This window comes from Struthio camelus, chromosome 3, assembly GCF_040807025.1.
Source record: "Struthio camelus isolate bStrCam1 chromosome 3, bStrCam1.hap1, whole genome shotgun sequence".
Taxonomy (NCBI): domain Eukaryota; kingdom Metazoa; phylum Chordata; class Aves; order Struthioniformes; family Struthionidae; genus Struthio; species Struthio camelus.
In genome coordinates, this window is record NC_090944.1 from 125,909,370 (window position 1) to 125,931,688 (window position 22,319).

Below are 22,319 nucleotides of genomic sequence, written 5' to 3' on the forward strand. Positions count from 1 at the left end.
AGAAGGTGGAGTTGTCCTAGGAGCATCGGAGGATCACAGATGCTTATTCTCTGCGCTTTTTGCAAAAATGAGGTGAAAAGTGCAGGCAGACTTGGGGAGGAGGGATCTCTTTCTGCCGCCAAAATGAACATAAGTCCTTTGAGTGCAGAGAAAAGACCCGGTTTATTGTCTCCAAACTGCAACAATCTAAGGAAGTACACATTTTTTTAAATTTCAATATGGCAGCAAGGGCTGTAACTTTCTAAGAGGACGTATGTCCATATTTCTCAAGTGGCCTCACAGATTTCTTCTCCGTCTAATCTGGACAGGACTCTTTGAGTGTTTCTGCTTGTCACCTGTCTGTAACAGCTGCAAGTGCCTCTTTCAGATATTTCAGAGTTAGAGAACTTTGTTTTTTCTACTCTGAGGACAGCTGTCTGCCAGATCAAACCAGGAAGGAAATGACTGAAGGCAGGGGCACTGAAAGCTATCCACTGGGTCATTATAATAGAACATTCTTCCCTCTAATTTTCCAGTTCTTGTGTTATCTCCTGGCTCTGGCTTTATATCTGACATCCAATTGGTTAGGTCATAGCATCTGAGCTGTAAGTGCATCTTCTGAACTTTTTGTGCTCAGGTATGGAGTTCTTGAATTATCTTGATTTGTTCTGTGTCAGTTACAGTCTATGAACGTTAATTTTTTGGAGAGGATGTGAATCAACATCACCTGTCTTTCTATTGCATGTACTGTAATTAGCTTTTAATTCTTTTGCTGAAACTAAGAATGGGCCCCCCTGAATTAACTGGTATGGTATATGAAACTGCTTCTCCCGATTCAATGCGTCTCCATTAATAATCTCTTACAGGCAGGAGCCTGCAATCCCCAGTATAGTGACTCTGGATTCCTGGCTGATATCAAGCACTATCGCTCTCCTGGAGGATGACTTGTTCTCTTCTGCAGCAGCTTATTTCCTGCCTAGTAAGGAAGTTCTGGTATACCATGTACCTGATCTTCGCACATCTGAATGGATTGAAATTCCTGCCTCAAGACCAACTTATATAGCTAGTGAGAAATAACGTTCTGTGACATTAGGTAAGGATTTTACTGACTTAATGAACTAAATAAGTTTCCAACTTCGATTTTAGATGGTTCTCTTTCCATTTAAATTCTGGTTTGGAAATGTCCAGAACTATGGATAGTTTGGTAGTTTTTGATAGCTATGATAGTTTTTTTTCCTCAAGTCTGATTAGATTTAAGACTTTTGTGTATTAAAAAGACCTCTTTTTACTGCTATATTTTACTCTGTGCAGAAAAGGTTCTCCTTGTTATTTTTCCGGTGCCTAAATGGAGTGCGGGCAGTGTTGCCTGCCAGATGGAGATTACACTCATTCTGCTATAGCTCTCCTGAGACCTTGACTGACCTGCTGCAGGATAGATGTTCCCAAAGGTTCAGTACACGGTATTGGTTTGTGGAAGCGTCTCAAACAACACAAATTCTCCGATTCTTAGTTGCCAGCTCTCTAAAGTTGGGTTGGCAGCATCTACTGATGTCAAGTTTGTGGTCCTCAGCAGTCCAGAGCTTTATTCCACCTTATCATCTACCTAGGATATGATAGATAGGTGATTTTAGGGCCTTTAAAACACTCTCATCTTCCTTGCTGATTGTAAACTCCAGATTATATTTAGGTCTTGAAGTAAAATAGCTTTTCTGAGAAGTCACAGGACAGTGTTTTCAAGATCTGATACCCTTGACCTGTCTGTACTAGATCTATGCCTGATACTCCAGTGGGAACGGATAGGACTATAGATAACTTCCCTCTCCCCTTCTTGGCTTTCTCATCTGTTTCTGAACTCAGTGGTTAAGTAAATAATGGTTAATAGTTAACGACAACAAGTATTCTCAAAAGCGATTGCTAAAAAGGAGTTCCAGGAATCTAAGGTATGACACGTCCTAGGGTATTCCTGAAAATAGAGCCAGAATTTGTTGCTGGCTCATACTGTTACTCCTGTCTTGAGTGGTATCTTGGTTGTTGTGGAACTCATTTTTAGGCAGCGAAAGAAAAGGTGAAGGTTTGTGATGAAAGCTAGCTACCTTTTAAAACCAATCACTATTTGTTTTGCCTTTCGAATCTTTCTGAGAGCAGAAAGAATGCAAGATCAATGCATTTTTGCAAACAGCTGCTCTTCCTTCTATATGAAAACCTTTTCCGTGCATTTAGAGTTGTTTCAGAAGATTTGGCTTTCCTGCTCGATCAGCTTTATTACAGCCTGCTCTCCTGAAACATAAAGCACAGACTTGCTTCTCTTCAAGTGAGTATGTTCCATATCAAAACTTACTTTGAATTCTAAAAGCATTAATTAAAAAAAAAAAAAAAAGTTTGCCTAAGGCAAATCAGCAGTATTTTGATTTTTTGTTTTTAATCTGTAGATACAGAGATAAAACTAGCAGCTCTCTCCACAGAGGAAAATGGAAAAGGAAGTGATTTAAAGAACTTGTAAGCTGCACGTATAGGATTTTTTTCTGACAAGAGGTTTTGCTTTAGAGAATGGAGTAGACTTTTCTTATTCTGCTATATTGTTGATGTTTGTGGTTTCCAAATTACTCTTAGACAGGAAAAATTCATTCCAGTCTCAAGGGACCAGAAATCAGAATCCGCTTATGTAGTGGGAAGAGAAGGGCAAAAACTGAGAAATAAATCAGTTGCACGCTGATTAGGATTTAGGAGGAATCATTTAAGCAATAGTTTCTGCTGCTTAGCTTAAAAAGGGAAAAGACATGAAGTGATGTGGTTAGGAGAATTAATCATATCTGTGTTCTGCCATGTGTTCTGCTGCTCAGCTGGTGTGAGATCTTTGGCAGATTACTTAATCCCTCTTTGTTTCAGGTTTCCCTGAAACATTAAGAATGTCTTCCAATCACTGCAAGAGGCCCTACCAGCCACAAAAGATGTGAGGTGATGCAGGACAAAAAAAAACCCCCAAAAACAGTGAGACAAAAGTGCAGGGGTGGACTTCTGTCCCATGAGACTATACAAGAAAGTTCCTGGACCTCAAGAGATATAAATACATTTCCATATAAAACCACCCCAACAATACAGGCTTGGTTCCAAAACAGCTTAATAACTGCTGAGGGGGAAAAAAAAAGTTCTTCTTAAACTTCAGCCATTTGGAGGAAGTTGAAAGGTTAATAGATGCACTCTGAGCAGAGATGAGATCCTACAAGGCGGGGATGGCTGTAGTCCAAGAGTGAACGGGACTACACAGGCTCAGCTGGAGCAGAGCTGCAGCCTGAGCATCTGGCTCAGGAGACCACACTGAGTGAGGGCTGCTCACTCAGTCCAGAAAACGGGAGAAACGTTTGCTGGGCAAGGCCTTTCAGGCCCCTCTGCAGAGACAGACGTTTCCTAGGCTTATCTGCATACCTAGGTGCGGAACGCGTCCACAGCCCGTTGCGCAGTGGAGGACAAGGCACGGAGCGCTAGGAAGCAGATCGTGCTGCGGAGCGAGGGCGGGAGGTTTACCTTGGCAGCCAGTGTCAGCAGGACGGGCAAAAGTCAGTTTCCCCTCAGATGCAGAGGGGATGCCAGCGGGGGCATCCAGGGAGTGGGAGGAATTTCGGAGCTGTGGGGCTGGTTTCTCTTTGCCTTCTCCACCCACCTTCAGGCCCTCGCCCTGCCTGGGCACTTGGGGAAGGGGGGGATGATGAGGCAGGAGCCTCATGGATTGGGGCTTTTTGTTCTGCTGCCCCAGCAGGCTGCAGCTGCTGCTGCTGAGAGGGACAGGCAGCCGGGGCTGCCTGTGGGCCACCCCCCTCACTGGGCTTGGCGAGCTTGAGGCCAGGTCCCTCACTGCCGCTGGGATGGGCAGTCTGTGTTCCCCTCCCTGCGCATCTTTTGTGCTCTTGAAACAGTCCTGAAGTACAGTTGAGGCTTTCGTCTCCATATCTTCGACCCAGAAGCTGGGTGGTCGTATGTGGTTTTGTCCTCTCGTGTTTCCGGGCACCCCTTCTCTGTGCAGCGCTGCTTCTGCATTGATCATCTGCAGTGGTTGGAAGCATTGCTGCAAAAGGGGGATTATCTTTCATTTAAGAAGATGGAAATTCAGCATTTAAATAGGAAAATGTCATGTATTGTTCCTCCTGTTCTCAAAATGGCAGACATTCAATTTTTAAACACAGGGAGAGCACGAGCACCTGTCTTAACATCTTAAAATCCAGTCAGGAAGGTATTTTGAAGACTAGAGTTTAGACTACATCTAGCAAGGGGAAAGAGCTGTCACTCAGCACAGATCAGTTTATAAATACCAGTCTCCAGAAGACAACTGACAATTGTAATGGGGCTAATTCTCTTAGCAGCGTTGGCATAACACCATCAGGGCTGTCTGGCACTGCAAGGATATTTCTTCCATGTAAGAAAACTAATCCTAAGCAAGATGGGTTTAGTGAGAGTTATGTTCTTTAAAGTGCTATTACAGCAAGTAAAACAAATGGCATCATTTCCAGTGTTTTAAAATAAGCAAGCCTGAAATCAATATGGATTTATTCTCATCTCTTCCTACAGTCCCCGACAGGGTCTTTACATTTTTTTCTGACAGAGTCTGGAATGGATCTTCATGCAATGCACTTTATACATGGCCCCTGCTGCAACACCGAATGCACACCTGATGACTGTCTAGCTTGAGTGGGTAGCTTCCTGCCCCAAGCAATCCTTGCTGGCTCAGTGGTCATGCCAAATGTCCGTTATGGATCTAGAGCCAACTGGGATGCTAGACTTAAGTGAGATTCTATTTTTCTCTAAATGAGGGTTTAACTTTATTTTTGGTGTAAAAAGTGTTTTCTAGTCATGTTGTTGTTAACTCATGAGCTAGGTAATGTTGAAGGGGGGGTGTTTGGTTTGGGTGTGGTTTTTTTTTTTTTTTTTAATATACTCAGTCTTGTTTAGTTAAATAAGGTGTCCAAAGGCTGCATTTAGAGGCTTGGATATTCAGGACTTAAAGGAATGTAGTTTAAAAATCAGGAAATCAAATTTGGGTATAGTGGGAGTTAATTTTGCTGGATCTGTATGAGAAGATAATGATTTTACTAGTGACTTTCCATACCAGAAACAGATACTCTCCAAAGCACTTTGGGGGGGGGGGAAGGGGGGGAATGAAAGTGTGTGTGTGTGCGCGTGTGTGTGAAGTTCTATTTATTTTCAGTGGCATCTCTGTGGTTTTTTGAACCTTTTATGCTGACTCTCCACAGGCTGCAACTGGTTAATTAAAAACGGTGGTTAAGGTCAGCTACTTCTGTTTTCAGTGCAGGATAAAAGCCTGTTTTGGAGCAACTTAAGGAGGAGTGGCTTTTAGGACAGCAATTTCTTTGTGCAGGGACTTAGGGGCAACTTTGGTCAAGAAATGGCTCTTGAGCAAATACTGTGAGCATTGAAGCATCATGAGATTCTGAGTTCTCATGAAGGTCATAGTTACTACTCCAAAGAGCATCAGTCCCAAGAAACAGCTCAGCCAGCCCAACAGCAGCATATTTGGTCTTGTTAGTAGAAACAGCAGGTACTCGACTGCCTCACTTGCGTAAGAATGAATATAACAAAGGGGGGAGCCCTTTCTTAGTATTTATTACTACTGAAACAATCTGGTATGCATGGTTGCCTGCTACAAGAGATGTTAAAACTATTTTTGATTAACTAGCTTTCATTTTTGCACTGTTCACTGGAGCAGTACTGTACCAACTAATTGTCCACTGGCCAGTACTGGAATATATCAGAAGTGAATCTGGATTCACTCAAGGTGATTATCAAATCCCAATCTTAGGCTCACGGGAGATTTTCTCCCTGCAGGAAGAGATGGAGATACTATCGTTAGCCTACAAAACACCGCATTAGTATTAAACGCTACGCTACAGGCAGTGGGATTGGCTGCATATCACTAAAAACGGATGATTATTTTGAAAAGAGAGAGGAGAACTGATGTCCAGCTTTGTGGCTGGCACAATGCTAGCTGACTCTTAGTCTTACAGATTGTCATAGGATTTCACTGGTCATTGAATCTTTGCATATAGGTGTAGATAGGTGATGAAAAACAGCTGCTGATAGCTGTAGGCTTGAGAAGCATGACATCAGAATTCCGAATAACCTTTGTTATATAGCAAATGTTGACTTACCCTTTTTAAGCTTCCAAAGCCTACAACTTTTATGTCCAGATTTCTTCAGAGGGTGGCTAATCAAACCCATTTGCATGCAGGATTTAGTGTCTTGGCCACTATTTTTTGCACTAAGTAAAACTTGACACTGTAGACAGCTTGTGTGTAGGAGGCTGAAGTGCGCTTACCTGGTGTGCAGAATGGAACAAGGACACGCGCACTTACTGTCTTTATTATCATTGTCTCAAATTGCTGAGCACTATGAGGCATGTTTAAAAATAGAAAGTTTCTAAAGGTGGTTGTTCCTTCACCAGCTCTCACTGGTGACTGGGCCCTGGATGGGCTGCTGTAACACAAGAACGCTAAACAGAGTCCCAGTGCACTTCCTTTCACCGAGACTGGGCCCTTTCAAGGAGATCTGCCCCAGAAAGGGGACAGAAAATGCTTCGAGTCTTCTACTCGCATCTGAAAACTGGTTTGGCAGGTATCATATAGCAAACTTCCTTCCCACTTACTTTATCTTTGTTGTGACTGAAGAGTCCCTAGGGAAGCATTCATTTATATTAGTATATGGCAGTGCTCCCTAGCACCACAGCAGATGTCTACATGTGCATTAAAGATGAGAGAGCAGGACCTCCAGCTCTGAAACATAAGGCCACACAGAAGACAGAAGCTAGGCAAACAAATGGCCAGTGATCAAGGACCTGAGTAAGAAGGAGCACAGTTGTGTCTGCCAACAGCTGTCACTTTCCAAAGTGACCTGATTCCCCCTGAACAAACAACTTTTCTTCATATTGAACCTGAAACAAGTCCAGGGATAGTCTTCTCTGGGAGAAAAAAAATTTCTTTTAGACCAAGCGAATAACTGCATTTTCTTTCTGTCTGCTCAGAACAGACTGACCTAAACCACAAAATATTTTGCGAGTGAGAACACAAATTCTGACTGATGAAAGCAGTTAAAAGTAAATGCAGAGTTAGTGCTCAACTACTAACCTGGAGGCAGTCAGCACTCAGCTATCTTAAAGAATTCGAGTTCAGCTTGAAGGTCTAAGGCAACATTGCAGTCAAATTGCAGAGGGAGACCTGAGAGCTTCTGTACTTTGTTAGCACGCTGATACAGGAACACAGAAGAGGCATGGAAAGCTAGAGAGCTCTCATCTCTACTTGGAAAATTGGTCAGCCTTGGTCCATAGTCAGGCTGCCCTAATAATTTTCTGTCATGGTGTATCTGGTGGCTTTGATTGGAGCACCACGATTCAAATGCGCCCAGGAGCAGTGTCGGCTTCCCTTCTGCAAAACAAACTGGTTTGTATTCTTGAGGCTAAAGCCCTGTGGGATGGAGCAGGGCTCTGTGTGGCAGTGATTGATTGTTATTTAACAGCTTCCCTTTCAATTAATATTGTAAAACAATTCTAATCCATGCAAGTGCTATTGATGTTTTCCTGTGCTTGCAGAGGTAAGGAAGTATATTAAAAGTGACTGGAGAACAAAACTAGACTGAAATCAGTCATCTGTATATAGTTTAAGAGTGGCTGAAGCTCAGCTACATACACTAGGGACTGTTGCTGGCAAAAACACAAAGCCCTTCAAATTCAATTTTCTTTGAGCGGTTTGCCTTTCAATCTGACCTTTGTAACACACAGAAGAGAATCAATGTAACTTTTAAATTGACAACTAACTACTGTCACCAAGTAAAATCTCAGTTGTTCAAAAGTTTAAAAGAACACATATACAGGTGTATTCAAAGTTTTAATTCAATTTCAGATTAATTTCAGATTAATTAATTTTTCTCTCTTTTATAGGAGGTGTTTGCACTGCTTTTGCAGGGTATGGTAAAGCCATAGTTCCTCAAGCCTTTCCAGAGCTTTAGCTGTTAAGAGCAGGAGTTCAGTGCAGAGGTAGCTTGGGCTATAATCACTCCTACTCCAACACCCCCCCCCCCCCCCCCCCGCTTCCTGGTCTGAGCTACAGCAGCCTGCATGTCCCAGCTGGTTGTCTGATGCTCCCACTGCTCCTCACAAGTTACAGTGCCAGCAGCCCAGCACAGGGGAGGCTGAGCTTCCTCACAGCCAGGAAGCTGCAAAACAGCACCGGCTGGAAGAGCAAGGCAGCCAGCTGGCTAGTTTAATAGGCGCTGTAGCTAAATGCTGGTTGTTAATCGATGCACTCATTCAAGTTGTCTTGCGAGGCTGTTCCCCATTGTTTCAGTGGAATCTCACCCATCCACCAACTCAAGCTTACTGCTGCAGTGAAGACAAGCCTGAGCCTTTCGTAACAACTAAACTGAGCATGATTAGTCTTAAGGACTATTTTTCAACTTCAAAAGAAGAGCCAGTAGTACTATAGGACAGATTTCAGAAGTTCGTGCTTGGGGGAGGAAAAATAACCGAATTACCTTCATGCTTCATTCTTAGCCTAGCTGATCTAGAAATAAAAACAACAATAACTACTAAAGGCAGTATCTTACCTAGCTATACTGCATTCTTCTTGCTGTCCTTTCTCACATCTGGTCAAGAATAAGCTCTAATAACACAGGTTAAAGTAAACTTGGCTTAGCACATGCTATTCTCCTGCTGCTCCTAAGGGGAGTTATTCTCCTTTCTTTCGCCAAAGCTGCTCTCTCTCTACTTTTCCAACAAATTGCAGAATATCTTCAGCAAGAAGTTCTGGTTCCTCCAAAGCTGCAAAGTGGCCACCTCGAGGCATGTAATGGAAGGAGACTATGTTGGTATATTTCTTCTGGGCCCAAGCCTGGGGTGTGTGCATGACTTCATTAGGGAAGGAGGCAATGCCAGTAGGTACTTGTACTGGGAGCCTGAGAGAGAAGAAAGGATAGTTTTTAATCTTTCAAACACTTCACTCAACTCAGCAAGCAATGGAAAGTCCCTTGGAAATGATGTTCTTCAACATATAGGCACTTTGTTTAGGCCATTAAAAGCCGACTTCTGGATCCAAAATTTGTACATTAGACAATTAAAAGCTGACTTCTGGATCCAAAATTTATACACTAGGCAAAACTGCAGTTCCTTAAAAATAGTTAAAATTTTTGCACATGTTTAAGACAGCTTTGCAAGGGATTCAGGCCATGAGAGAAGTATGAAAGTTGAGAAGAGAGTGTCAAATTTCCTCATGCTGCATCCAGGGCTCAAGAGACATGTATTGAGGAAAAAGCACATAATTTGACAAGGGCTGCTAAGAGAGATTTACAGTGAAGATTACAACTAAAACATGCTAAGCCTGTCAGAACAACTGGAAGGTGGGGTAGGGGAAGAGTTATCTTCAACTGCTGCAAAGAGGGGAGGAGAAGAAGAAAAAAAAAAAAAAAGGCAATAAAAAGTAAATCCAGACTGCCCAGAGAAAATATTTTGAAAGGTGAGACTTTACCTTGTAAAGTAGCCTCCCCTGGACAAAAGCTCTTGCTTGCAAGTGGCATGAATGCACTCTACTAAACATTGCTGGGGGAGAGAAGCAACTGGACTGGGGGAAAAAGCATCTTATAAAGCAGACCTATCTGCGCCCGTTATAAACAGAGTAACAAAAGGTCTAACTATCCCATACACCTAAGCTGCATTGGCAGAAGTGGCAGACTTTAAAAGATACACAAGCTGTTGGCCACATCTACATGAAAGTCTGAAAACTAGGTACCCGATTTCACATTGGTCTTTGAGACGCTACTCTAGGTGTGCAGAAGCTCATATACGTCACCTCATGTAGGCAGAATTGGAGTGGGATAGTGCCCACAGTGTGGCCAAAACAGCTTCAAGAACTGAGTCAGCTTCTTGGGAGCACCATTTCACAGCTAACTAAATACCCAGCATTGAGCTGTGGCTGCAAATACCTTGGAGCAGGTTTAAGCCTTCACTAATACTTCAGCTGACACAAGTGTATGCAACCAAGATGCTGCCATAAGTGTCTGCACAGCAGGAGCATCAGTTTGACTTTCAGATGATGCAGAGTTCATCAATATACTGAGTGCCAAAAAGTAGGACGTAAATCCTTGACAGAAAAAGGCAATCCATTTTTCAGAAAAGTATTCCAAGTTTAGTTTATGTAGTTCTGTTACATGTTATCAGTCACAGCCTAACTTACTTAATACCTGAAATAAAATCCTGGACTACTCGCACATGTTCCTCCTTACTTGGATAAACCACGAGAGGGAGGTCCTTAAGCAGCCTTGTTCTAGTTAGTGCTCCTTACTGATGTTTTTGCGATTCTTACCAAATGCCAACGCATTTTCCAAGCGCAACGCTGCACATCACCCAACAGCCCTATCCTGCGAAGGAACATCGTGATGCAGCATTGCTTTTGCTCAACATTCAGAAACTTGCAGAAGGGCCTGTCAGCCACCATAAGATTAAGTTTGAGGCAAAATATTTAAAGAAACTACTTACTTTTCATGTTTCTGTGTGCCTATTCCCTTCTGCAAATTTTCTTTGTAGAAACGCATTGACGAAACTACACAGCCTGACACCCAGTAGATCATGATATTGGTGAGAAGATCATCCAGGGTAAACTTCCTGAAAAGGCCAGTCCAGAGATTGCTCAGTTAAGACTAAATACCATTTTATATTACTTTGGCAAGGATTTGACTTTGGTTTGGTTGTAAGAAGAAAATGTTAGGGCAAAATTGGTTGAATAGATAACTCACGGATAAGGAAAACAGTTGAGAGCTGGAGTATATTACTTCCAGCTCTTTCGCCTTTCTTCTAAGTGTGTCAGTGGCCAAATAAGCATGTTAGGCTTTCAGACACAAACTAGAAAGTGACATTTAAACTTCCACATGGAAGGCAGACACCAAAAAATGCTTTATGCTCCAGCACAGCTGTCTATACTGTCCTTAGACCGGTTGGGTAGGAGCAGAAGAGCACATGGAACAGCTTGTGGCTTTTATTATTCATAATCCCAAATGCTACCATAAGCTTTCCACAGAGACTTCACGGGACCTTCACCAACACATTCCATAAATAGTGCATGTTTCATACCACATTATCAGCTCTATGCAGTGGAAATGTGCTATTCAAATCAATTCTCACTGGACCTTTTCCTAACACGACTCTGCTCAACTTCTGTCAGGTGCCTCACAAGTTTTCAAAGGAGACCTCAGTCTCAGATTTCTGCTTCAATCTAAGAGTGACCTCATTAGCAAACATTAGGTAGCTGAGATAATACTGATGAATTTAAAGCAAGTACATAGAGAATTAAGTATCAGTATTACAATGAATCGTGAGTTCTATTTCCCAGCTTCTTAATGTAGGCCAAATCTTCACTGTTCTGTCCAAATGAGAGTCTTCCACCTAAGTCAGTTTTTTTTAATCCCCAGAAGTTACAGGACATCTCTCTTTTCTAGCAGATCAAGGTGGGAACGGAGTAGGTCAGCCTTCAAAACCTATTTGCTTCTCTGCGTTTTGCAGTACAGCAGTGTATCATTTGTGGTCACTACAGGCTCCTTGTAAGATGGGAATAGCCAGAACAGACACTTATTTAGCTCTGACTTGGGGCTTAATCATCTCATCCAAAATGGCACAAGAGGAAGTGCTTACCTTTCTAGTCCTCCATCCTCTAAATTACGGAATTCCAGATCAGTCCATGTAGAAAACTTCTCCAAGATGTATGCAGCCAGTCCTACAGGAGAATCATTCAAACCACAGCCTGAAAAAGAGGAGGAAAATTTGACTATAATTAGAATATCCTGCTATTGACCTCAAATTGTTTTAGAAGCTGCTCATTTTAATACAGGGTAGATAGATAACTTTTTATAAAGCTGTTCCAGCAGCTGTGTTTAAAAAAAAAAAAATTAGAACAAGTCAGAGCCACTTATTGTTGAATCATAAACTGATAGTATCTGTAAATTAACAGGTTCCACATTAGCTCACACTATGTTTTTTAAAGTGATGTAACACTGTTACACGCTGGGTTTTTTTTTTTTTTTTGGTGAGCTAATGAGATTAAGCTTGGTGTGCCAAGTAAGATTTACTTCCATTAATGTGGAAGTTGTCATGTATTAACAGCATTACAGGGCCAAACCCCACATGCCTACATATGTAAGAAGAGACCAGGACAATTTCCTCCGTTATCTAACAGAAAAACCTTTTTAGGGATTATTAGAAAGTCACTGAGGAAGAGCAAGGCTTTATTAAAAGGCCCATCTTGTGCATTAGAACTAGCCAAGTGCCTTAATGTGGAACAAAGCTTAATATGCCTTTTATAGTTTGTTTTGTTTGGACAGAAGAACCACACCTGCTCTTGGAACTTTGCTAATACAGCCTAGTGCTGTCAAATTCAGGGACCATAAACTGTCCCAGCTGCTCAGCTCCGGCTTAGAAAAGGCTCTTCCTGAACAACAGCATATATTTGAAGTCCTGTCCATGCAACCCCCAACCCTCCCTCTGTGGCGCCTAACAGTATAGCTAGCACAATTTCATTAATAATTATAGGTTTAACATGATAATCGAGTTTCAGTTATCAAATAATTAACATTTATAACTGAAATACCAAATGTTATAAAAAAATTATATTTAGCATGCCTTCCAGATCTGCAGAACTAGATAAGCAATAACCAGTTCTCATATACTTGACTGTGAAGGAAATGAGGAAGAGTACATCAGTTTACATATAGGAAAAATTGACACTGATCCTAGCAGCACTTCTAACAGAGGCAAATTCCAAGGCTTTCCAATCAACTGAAAACGATCCCACACTCCATGCAAGTTTCCCAGAGAACAACTATAAAATCAGATCCACCGAAGCCAACTTGATCAAAAGCCAACTCTGAAGCAATCAAGAGCACGCTATCAGCCAAAAACCAGAGACAACTGCCTCGCTTAGGATACTACTTTAACTGATTGCCTGCGGCTCCCCTGTCATATCCCTTTTCTTGCAAGGTGGCCTTTTCCCAGCACAAGCCTCGGGAAGGTGCTGGCAGCCACCCTGGCCATGCCTCTCCCACCTACGCTCCCTTCTACAGAGCGTCTTTCTCCCTGCAGAAACCTCACTTCTGCCATGCATCTTCTGCATCCTCAAAATTGCAGGACTGCTCCTGCTTCAGTTCCCAAAACTGGAACTTACTGGTGGTTCAGTCTGTGTACTCTGCTCTGACAAACCACAGATGACTTGCAGGGATAAGAATCAGCCAGAAAACCATAGCAAAAGGACCAGAACTGGGTCTAGCCATCTGTCACCTCCAGCTTCCCCATCTTTTCTTGAAGCATAAAAGGAATTAAGAGACTATACATTTTCAGAGACCACAACTCAAAGCAAGCCAAATTACTTAAAATCCATTTAGTTATCATTTTGCATGCACATTTTAAGAATATACCCATTTCTGTACTAAGAAAATAGTTTCTTCAGCTGTGTTCTTAATTAATCTGCAGTGAGTGAATTGCTGCTGCACTCATTCAGTACTCTTGAATCAGTTGTCCAACTCAATTGCAAAAGATGTTTTTAAATAGGAACACTTCATACTTAGATACTTAAAGTGGTTAAACAACTTGAATGATTAGCTCATCTAGAAAGAACACTCACAGGTACAGGAAAACAATTTAGCTGTTTTTCTAACGTGTACCCAGAAATGTTTTCTTTCTTTTTTTGAACGTCTACAACTGATTCATAATAATGACAGAGAACTAAATTTGATTTACTTTTCAGGTATTACTTATCCCTATACACAGTCTAGCTTGTATGCTGAGACAGCTAAAAGCTTCTTGTAGTTTAGATCATTTAAATGTGACCCATTCTTTGTGAAGAAACTATACTTTGTTCTTAGTGTAGCTGTGTTTGAAATGGAATCGCAGTCCCTGGTGAAGTGCAAAAGTATTAAACTATTTTATTTATGAAAACTGAAAATTAGGTCAGCAGCACTTAGAGAATGTCAGATACAACTGCACATTCAGTTTTGATGTGTAGGTTTACCGTTTCTGCCTGCAAGAAATGAGTTAAATATTATACACAGATATGCAATCTTTTCCGATTTTCATACAGAAGAGGAGCATACCTTTAAAAATCTCAGACCTTCCTATTTCAATTGGGGAAAAAAAAATCAAAAGATTTTCTGTACATTTTAAGCAATTTGTTTCTAGGAAAGAAAAGTATAAATAGAATTAACAGACTAAATGTTCTGGGCTTTAAAGGGTTTATTGGTTTTTTTATTGTTGGGGGGGGTCTTTTTTTTTTTTTTTTTTTTTTTTTTTTTTTTTTTACCAGCAGTGTCAGGCTTCGTAGCCTGTATGTGAGCATAGCCAGACTCCATTAAGATCCTGTAGAGTCCTTTTTCCAGGAAGGGAAACATCCGCTTAATATCTTCATCCTGGAATCCGAAGAGCCCTGGAAGGTAGCGTCCCAGCAGAACAGAGAGCACATGGGTGAATCCCATTTTTGTAACTGAGGCTAAATTTAAGTGAAGGCCTCTCATATGGCTAAAAACAAAAACAGAAAAACCCCATTTTGTAATTAACAAAAATATAATCTGACTCAACAGTTGTTATATTTAAAATGTTATTAACAAAATGGACATAAATTCTGATCCTGTAATTAGATCATTGCTCATCACCTTAGCTGTACTTTGTAGTATGACTTTTCATGTTAAAACAGCAAGTCAAAGGGGCAACTGTCAGTAATCAGCACGGCACTAGGCCACAAATCCTTCTTTTGCTATAAATACTTGTCCCGCTCCAGACCTGATCTGGGGCCCTCACAAACTACTACTACGCAACTGGTTGTCTTTTTGGAAGAAACCCAGGAAGAGTATACAGTTCTGGATCACTGCTTAACTCTGAGCACTGAAGACAGAAATTGCGCAGTGCTCATATGAGGACTTGGATAGGAACTCTCAAGTGCATGAGCAATACTTTACTATTTAAAGAATAAAACAGCTTTGCATGCCAATTATCCAGCACTGTACCAAAAGGGTACTCACTTGGGAGCAATCTGGGCCAGATTGGTGCAGATGAGCCAGCCCCAGTCGCCACCTTGTGCGTAGAACTCACTGAATCCCAGTCTGAGCATTAATTCATAAAAGACAGAAGCAGCACTTACAGAATCAAAGTCTGTTAAAAAAAAAAAAAAAAAAGTTACTGCATTAACTCCAGCTACGTGTCTGCATGTGCATCATTTATTCTCCCAGTAAAGGCAACAGCCAAGTTCCTAAGAAGCTACAAGTCCATTCTGCCTGCCTCATTCTTCCTAGTGGCAGGTTATTGAGGCCCTTGTCAGATCAAGGTAAGGTCTAGAGAATGAGCAGAAACCAGGAGGACAAAGTCCAGTGCTCATTACAGATGGCAATTCTCCTGTTCCCAGAGGTTCTCCATGCACTTGCCCTAAGGAGGTGTTGCTGGTCTCCCTCTTAGCCACAGTCCTACTCCGGCTGAGCCCAACCAGCGGCTCTGAGCATTACCCTGGGAACATATTCCCATTTTGTCTTCCGTGAGTTTCAGCTGAACGACAGCTAGAAACCTGAAGTATCCACCAGTAACACAATCCTCGACGAAGAGCTGACCACTTCCAGAATACTCAGGAATAGCACTGTCAGATCATAACCACGGAAGTAGGGAAAAGCAAAGCCAACCTCTCCTCCCTCCCCACAAATCCTTCACCTACACACACAGTTAGATACGAAGCTCAGTGTCACCTTAAATACTACCGAGCTCAGATTTGCTGCAGCTTGTGTTTTGCTACTTCAGAGCACAGGCAGACCAAGCAGCTATCTGGCTGCAGTATTGTAGATACATGAATTGATTTGTTTCAACTCTTGCTTCCCACCTCCTTGAATAATGCTGTTGAATGTAGATTCAAAACAACCAGAAGAAACAGTAACAATTTAAGTTTATTCTTCCTGCTCACCAGCATAACATTCACCGACTGGTGAATTACAATTCACAAATTGTCACTTGATAACTTTTTGCAGTCCTTTGTAAATTATCTGTATGTTGCTCCTGAAGCTAATTAATGGTGTCACCCGAAGTCACACTCCTATCTCCTGCTTTCCACATGACACTCAGGCTCTTCATTTCTACACTGGGAACACAAGAAGAACCAGGAGGGATTGTTCTGCTAACAGGGGCTGTTCTATCACTAGGAGATCAAGAGCTGTATAAAGGTCAACTTCTTCCCACACGTCATACCTTTTTTGTGGGGTGCTTCTGAGAAGCCATAGCCAGGGATAGACGGGCAAATGACTTCAAAAACGTGTTCATCACTGAGGCCATGGCTAGCAGGGTCCGTCAGAAGAGGGATAATTTTGTAAAACTCGTAAAATGAGCCAGGCCAACCATGAACCATCAATAATGGCTTTGCAGACTGGCCTTCAGGCAAGCGAGGAGCCTTTACATGAACAAAATGGATATCAATACCTGTAAAAATAAAATTATTAATTAGCACGCCCAAAATTTATCATGACACTGAAACTAATCACAGATCAGACAGATTATGAATAAATCTTTTCTAAAGTCTTTTGGTGACCACGCAGACACACTGCACTTCTGTGGATTCATTTACCCAAGGAACTTAAATTACCTTATAACAGGCAATTAAGCATCACAGCAGCCAAATGAGGTAGGCATATTTCTGTTTTGAAATAAATTGGCAAATTAAGGCCTAGAAGTGACATAATCTACTAACGGTAACACAGTGATTCACACAGCTTAAAGGCAGAAGAAACGATTACATCATGTAATCCAAGTGGCTGAATTTCACATGCCCTTAAATTTCACCCAAATATTCCTACACGGAGCCAGATCGGCTTCAGCCAATCACAAGTTTTCTTCCCAAAAGACATATAGTTATGACTTGAAGGCATCAAGAGATGGAGAATCCATCACACCAGTAACCGTTTGTTTCGGGAAGTTAATCACTTTCCTTGTTTTGTGCATGCCTCATTTTACATTTGAACATGTTTGGCTTCGGTCTCCACCATTGATCCTAATCTTGCAGCAAAAGGAATTTAAAAAGCCTTCAGTAAGCATTCCTCTCTGTGCAGGCTTCCTGTAATCAAGTCACACATCTTAACTTTTGATAAGCTAATCACATTGAATCAAGAATTTGGAAAAAAATGCCTTACTAAAAGAGATTTAAGGAGCTTGATTTCATGGTTCTTTTCTACCTTTTTTCCAGATCGTTCAGTATCTTTTTGAGGAAGCCAAAATGGAAAACCACATTCTAGAACCATCCTTACCACTGTTAGGCAATTTTTACCTTTTTACTTATTTCCTGTGTGATCCTATTTCTTGTGTGATCTGTATGATATATAAACATTAGACTTGTCACAGTGTCACACTAGAAGTTCCTGGCGAACTGCGTATTCTCAAACCTGTTTAAGGCTTTGCTTTCCAGGATACAATAATTTGCTCCATCAGTAGAGCCTGAATGTCTCACTTCTTGATGTATATAAACACTTTTTACTCGCATCAGCCTCAGCTCACCAACAATCCCAACCTCTCTCACTGACTGAGATTTCCCCATCCTGATTTACAGTTCTGTCAATTTCTGTATTCTCTGAAAAAATTTTCAGTGATGATAGAAGTTAAGAATCTGATCTTTCACGTTTAATCTTGTCTTATCATGGCCTCCTGTGCATCTCTATAATCATTCTTAATATAAAAACCTCATATTGCTATCTACATGGCATTGTCTTTAGCCTTCTTTCCCTTTCTTCTCTCTCAGACAATGCACTTTTTTTTTCCCCTTCTTTTTTTAAGGGAGGACTCTATGTTTTATCGTGTTTGGCACTAACCACGTTGTTTACGTTTAAATAAAACCTTTATGTCTATCTGCTAAATAACAATCATTTATTTGTTGTCACAAATCTGTTCTATATATTACAGCCAACTGCTCCAGGTCTAATAATGTACATTGATGGGTTCAAGTAGTATAGTCTCAAGCTTGAATGCTGCCATCAAATCAGATATCCATCTGCTTTGCACCAAATCCACAATAACACCCACAAATGACCCAAGCACAAACCTAATTCAAGCATTTCAAATGTTTGGTTTGACCAAGCACCAACACCGGCAGATCTTAGCTGAACGACCTCTTTCAGAAGGCCTCTCGGTGTTTTCAATGAAAAGGCAGGCCAGTCGCTCACACCTGGCAGCATGTGAATCTCCAGCGCAAGGCATTCTGTTTCTAGGCCTACGAGGGCTTGAAATGACGCAGCAGAGCTCATCAGCCCTGCAGACGAGCAGTCAGCTGACACAGCTGCCAGACAGGCAGCATCACCGCGACAGCGGCAGCTGGCCAACTACATGGAACAACAAGAAAAGAGGAGGCATCTGTGGGTATTTTTGCCTAACAGCATACAAGTCAGGGAACTTGTATGTATACATCCTAAGATAGAGTTCCGCTTCCAAATGCCTGTGCTTGGCTCCTGTTAACACCAACTGATGACCCATCCGTGCACAAGGGAATTCCATGTGTCCGTCCCCTTTTCCTAAATGTTTCAATTATGACAACGGAGTTTCTCAGCGCTGCTGCAGCATGCTTACCACCGAGACCTCTTGTAGACAAGATTATGTATTTCTGTTTGCTTAATTTTAAGGCAGAAAGCCACATACCTTGAATCTTAGTTTTGAACTGTGGGTACTTATTGAGAACTTCGACTTGTTTCTTCCAGTTGAACTGATTTTTCCAGTAGGAGATAACCTTCCTGAGATAAACTGAGTTAGTCCCATAATGAAAGCAACTGTTCTCCAGTGGCTCAGTGAATCGAGCCTGGTCAAGTCTCCTAAATAAGTCCTAAAGAGGAAAACAAAGAAGGAAAGAGACATTACAAGCACTTGTATCTGCCAGCTTGTGCTTTATTTACTGTGCATGCTTTCTAGTTATTCCCAAGTGAAATAAGAACTGCAATGGAAAAAAAAAAAAAAAACCACTCTGCAAAGATGCTTGTACATTTTGTTGATGCACCATCATCCATTCCAATTCTTGTTTTCCTCTAGATGCTCTCCTTCCATTTCCAGCTGTCGTCAACACTCCCGCTGTCTTTGTTCACCAGCACTGATCTGTTTGCAAGGCTGATAACCGCAGAGATAATACCCCTTCTAACAGCACCTAAAACCAACATGCAGCTATGAAGAAGCTTGTTTATGATACTTGTCTCCATACTGCATTGTTACTCTTCTATTGCCAGCTAAATAGAGGATATGGCACCTTGCAGAGCGATTACCAAAAGTGCCAAAGTGGCTTCAAAGCATAAGTGACTTTACCTTTCCACGGTACTTTGTTCCCCAGGCTACCTGAGAGCCCAGTCTCACCATCAGTGCATGAAGCTGGTTCAGACCCTTTGCTCTGCTTCCCAAACAAACAGGCTGGGTGTCTTCACTGGGAAACGCACCGATATATAGCCACAGAGTTGGTGAAACTAGACTGGGAACGAAAGTTTCCAATTCTAGAATAGCTATTAAAGTGACTGTGCTACTGCACTTCAACAGTTTATGGGTGATGCTGAAGATATTGCAAATTCATTCCAAAATCACTCAGCAGGGAAGGACAGCCAAGAGCCCCTTCCTACTGCAAACAGAATCATAGATTAGCTGGGGGTGGAAGGGACTTCTGGAGATCCAGCGCCCCCCGCTCAAACCTCTGTGGGTTTTAAACCTGAGCAGCATTTTCTAATATAGCCATAAGGACAGCTCACACTCTGACTTAGACAAGTTAGGTGTATGCATTGGCTCACGCCTCACACTTAACAGGCTGTCTCAATCTAGGTAAGATGTTAGTACATGAGCTAACTTTTTTCGGCACTTAACACAAGAAAGGCATGTTATCTTTAACACTTGCTAAAGTGGTTAAACTGATGTGCACGGAAAGCACAGGTTTTAAATAAAGCTTTAAACATGTTGTTACATACATGCTGTTTCGTCCATGCTCAGCACCTTAAAAAAAAATTTGTATGATGTATGCTAGCATAACTATAATCCCTAGTTTATGTAAGAATTCATTTAGAACCAGTTTATCACTGATGGATGAGTCAATAGTGTTACAGTATAGAACTGTGCATTTCAAAAAAATCTGTAGGTTAGTATCTAGCTTTGTGTCTGCAGTGTAAGAATAAAACATATTTATTACAGATCAATGTCCATTTATATCACTAAGGAGGACAAATGAAGCATTAAAACAAACAAACAAACAAACAAACCCAAAAACCCAGGCCTTACAGAGAAAGTAATCTATTATAAATGAATAACACGGGCAATCCCATGAGTACTGTTTAAACCATTACTCCATACAGATCTAGGAAACTGTGCAATCCTTGAATTAAACATGCACAATCAACAGCTTTGCTATCGAACAAATTCTGCAACCTACATATTTTTAATGTACTTACTACCATGGTATTAGCGTTGATCAAAGTATACAAACAATTAGAAAAGAATTACCATTCAAGCATTTAAGAGCTGCAACTCTCTTTAGCTGTAAACACAAGGCACTCAGGAAAACAAAATATTTGTAATTGCTTTTGAAAGAAAAAAAAAAAAGACATTATTCTTATTCTGGTCTATACAATCAGTTTGAGCAAGTAGCACGAACAGGAGCACAGAACTGGAAAATGTGGAATATGGTTTTCCTGTTTATTAAGCTTTACAGAGTAGGTTTATTTACTAGCAGCCTTGTGACAGACAACTGAGAACAAAGATAGATAGCAGGATGTGAAATCTACCTATCCATACCTATCTTCTGAATTAATGGAAAACCCCTTCCAAACCAGTCCTGCACACTGATCATCCCTCTTATTTACAAATGTCACTATTGGTTCAGTTTAAAAACTACTTCCAAACAAGTTCTGCCTTTGTTTGGCCATTTTACACTTCTCTCTTCCCAGTACAGAAATTTGCTTACGCTCAGCTCTTCCTCTGTAGTTTCCACCTTAAATGGACGAATAGTTGTATCTTCTTCAGCGTCAGGCTTTTGTCCTTTGCCCCACCATCCCTCTTTAAAGGGTAACCTCTCTTCTTTCTTCCTAGAAAGGAAGTAGTAGATGATTGTCCCCAAAATCAATGTCACCACTATGTCAAGCAACATAATGCCTGCAAGAGAAAAACAAAACTCTGGTGAGCCTAATCAGATAGTTCAGAGGCACGTGACATACTTCAAAAAATATGGAGGTTTACTCAATTTTTAAAATAGGATTTGATCTACATCTTTAAGTTTCACTGATCACTCTCAGGACATCAATGATTCAGTAAAAATTTAGAAATAGGACATTTTAACCTATGTAACTGCAGGACAAACGCAGGAGGTCTGAACTTCTCCTGGGAAGTTCTAGCTAGGTGTGGCTGCTGCTAACAAGCTCTCTGGGTTGCCTTGCTCAGAGGGAGTTGGGGCTTTTGACTCAGGTGGCTCTTGATTGGGTGGGTCAAGCACCCTGTGAGTCTCTGCTAGGCAGGGGCCTAGATAAGAGCCAGGCCTAGAGTGCAGCTAACAGAGGCAGTGAACAGATGCAGCCGTTTGTGCAGCAGGATGCCACAAGGCAAAGAAGGCACCTTCATTTCTCATAGTAGTGTGTGCTTCCCCAGGCATGGTCATGACATGCCACAGAGCACGTTCCCCAGTGGCTGCTGGAGTTGCTGCATCACCTGTGTCTGAAGGCCGGGGCTGATAGTCAGCTCTCCTGTGCAAGGTGTGCTGTGGTTGATCAGTTGTATTGCCAGGTAAAGGAGTTACAGGAGGAAGTCAGTAGGCTGCATAGCATCTCAGAAGATGAGCAGGAGATTGACAGGGTATTCCCAGAGACTGTGCAGCTCCGGGAGTCCCCACCCCCCCCCCACAGCAGTGGAGCTGCTGGAGGGCTCTGTACCATGTGAAACGGTACATCATAACACTGCTAAGGAATGCTGGAAACTGGTCACTTCTTGCAGAAGGAGAAAGGCTCTTGCTCCTCTTCAAGACTTGCCTTTGAAGAATGAGTTTAGCGCCCTCCAAGCTGAGGAGGAGCTGGGTGTGGCTCCAAGGGAGGCAACGGGCCTGGCAGACCCTGTGCCATGTGAGAACACCTGGCAGAAGCGGCGAGTGACTGCTGTGGGTGACTCCCTGCTGCAGGAGACAGAAGCACCTATCTGCCGACCTGACCTCTTGTCCAGAGAGGTTTGCTGCCTGCCAGGGGCTCGAATAAGAAATGTCATGGAAAGACTTCCAAGGCTTATCCCTGCATCAGACTACTACCCTCTGCTGATCTTCCATGTGGGTGCTAATGACACCAAGGGCAAACTGGAAACC

The 22,319-nt window shown here is 41.9% G+C and overlaps 1 protein-coding gene across 4 annotated transcripts in view; it reads right to left on the minus strand.

Annotated features, from left to right (window-relative positions):
- Positions 1-7,846: 7,846 nt before the first annotated feature.
- EPHX1 (epoxide hydrolase 1) overlaps positions 7,847-22,319 on the minus strand; it is a 43,137-nt gene continuing 28,664 nt past the window's right edge. For all 4 annotated transcript variants that reach the window (XM_068940165.1, XM_068940164.1, XM_068940166.1 and 1 more), the window contains exons 2-9: positions 20,943-21,130; positions 18,659-18,839; positions 16,232-16,459; positions 15,028-15,157; positions 14,313-14,527; positions 11,657-11,765; positions 10,508-10,633; positions 7,847-8,931 (exon numbers count right to left, since the gene is read on the minus strand). In XM_068940165.1, the coding sequence (XP_068796266.1) occupies positions 8,706-8,931; positions 10,508-10,633; positions 11,657-11,765; positions 14,313-14,527; positions 15,028-15,157; positions 16,232-16,459; positions 18,659-18,839; positions 20,943-21,125 (1,398 nt within the window). In that variant the 5' untranslated portion in view covers positions 21,126-21,130 and the 3' untranslated portion in view covers positions 7,847-8,705. The remainder of the gene's footprint in view (positions 8,932-10,507; positions 10,634-11,656; positions 11,766-14,312; positions 14,528-15,027; positions 15,158-16,231; positions 16,460-18,658; positions 18,840-20,942; positions 21,131-22,319) is intronic.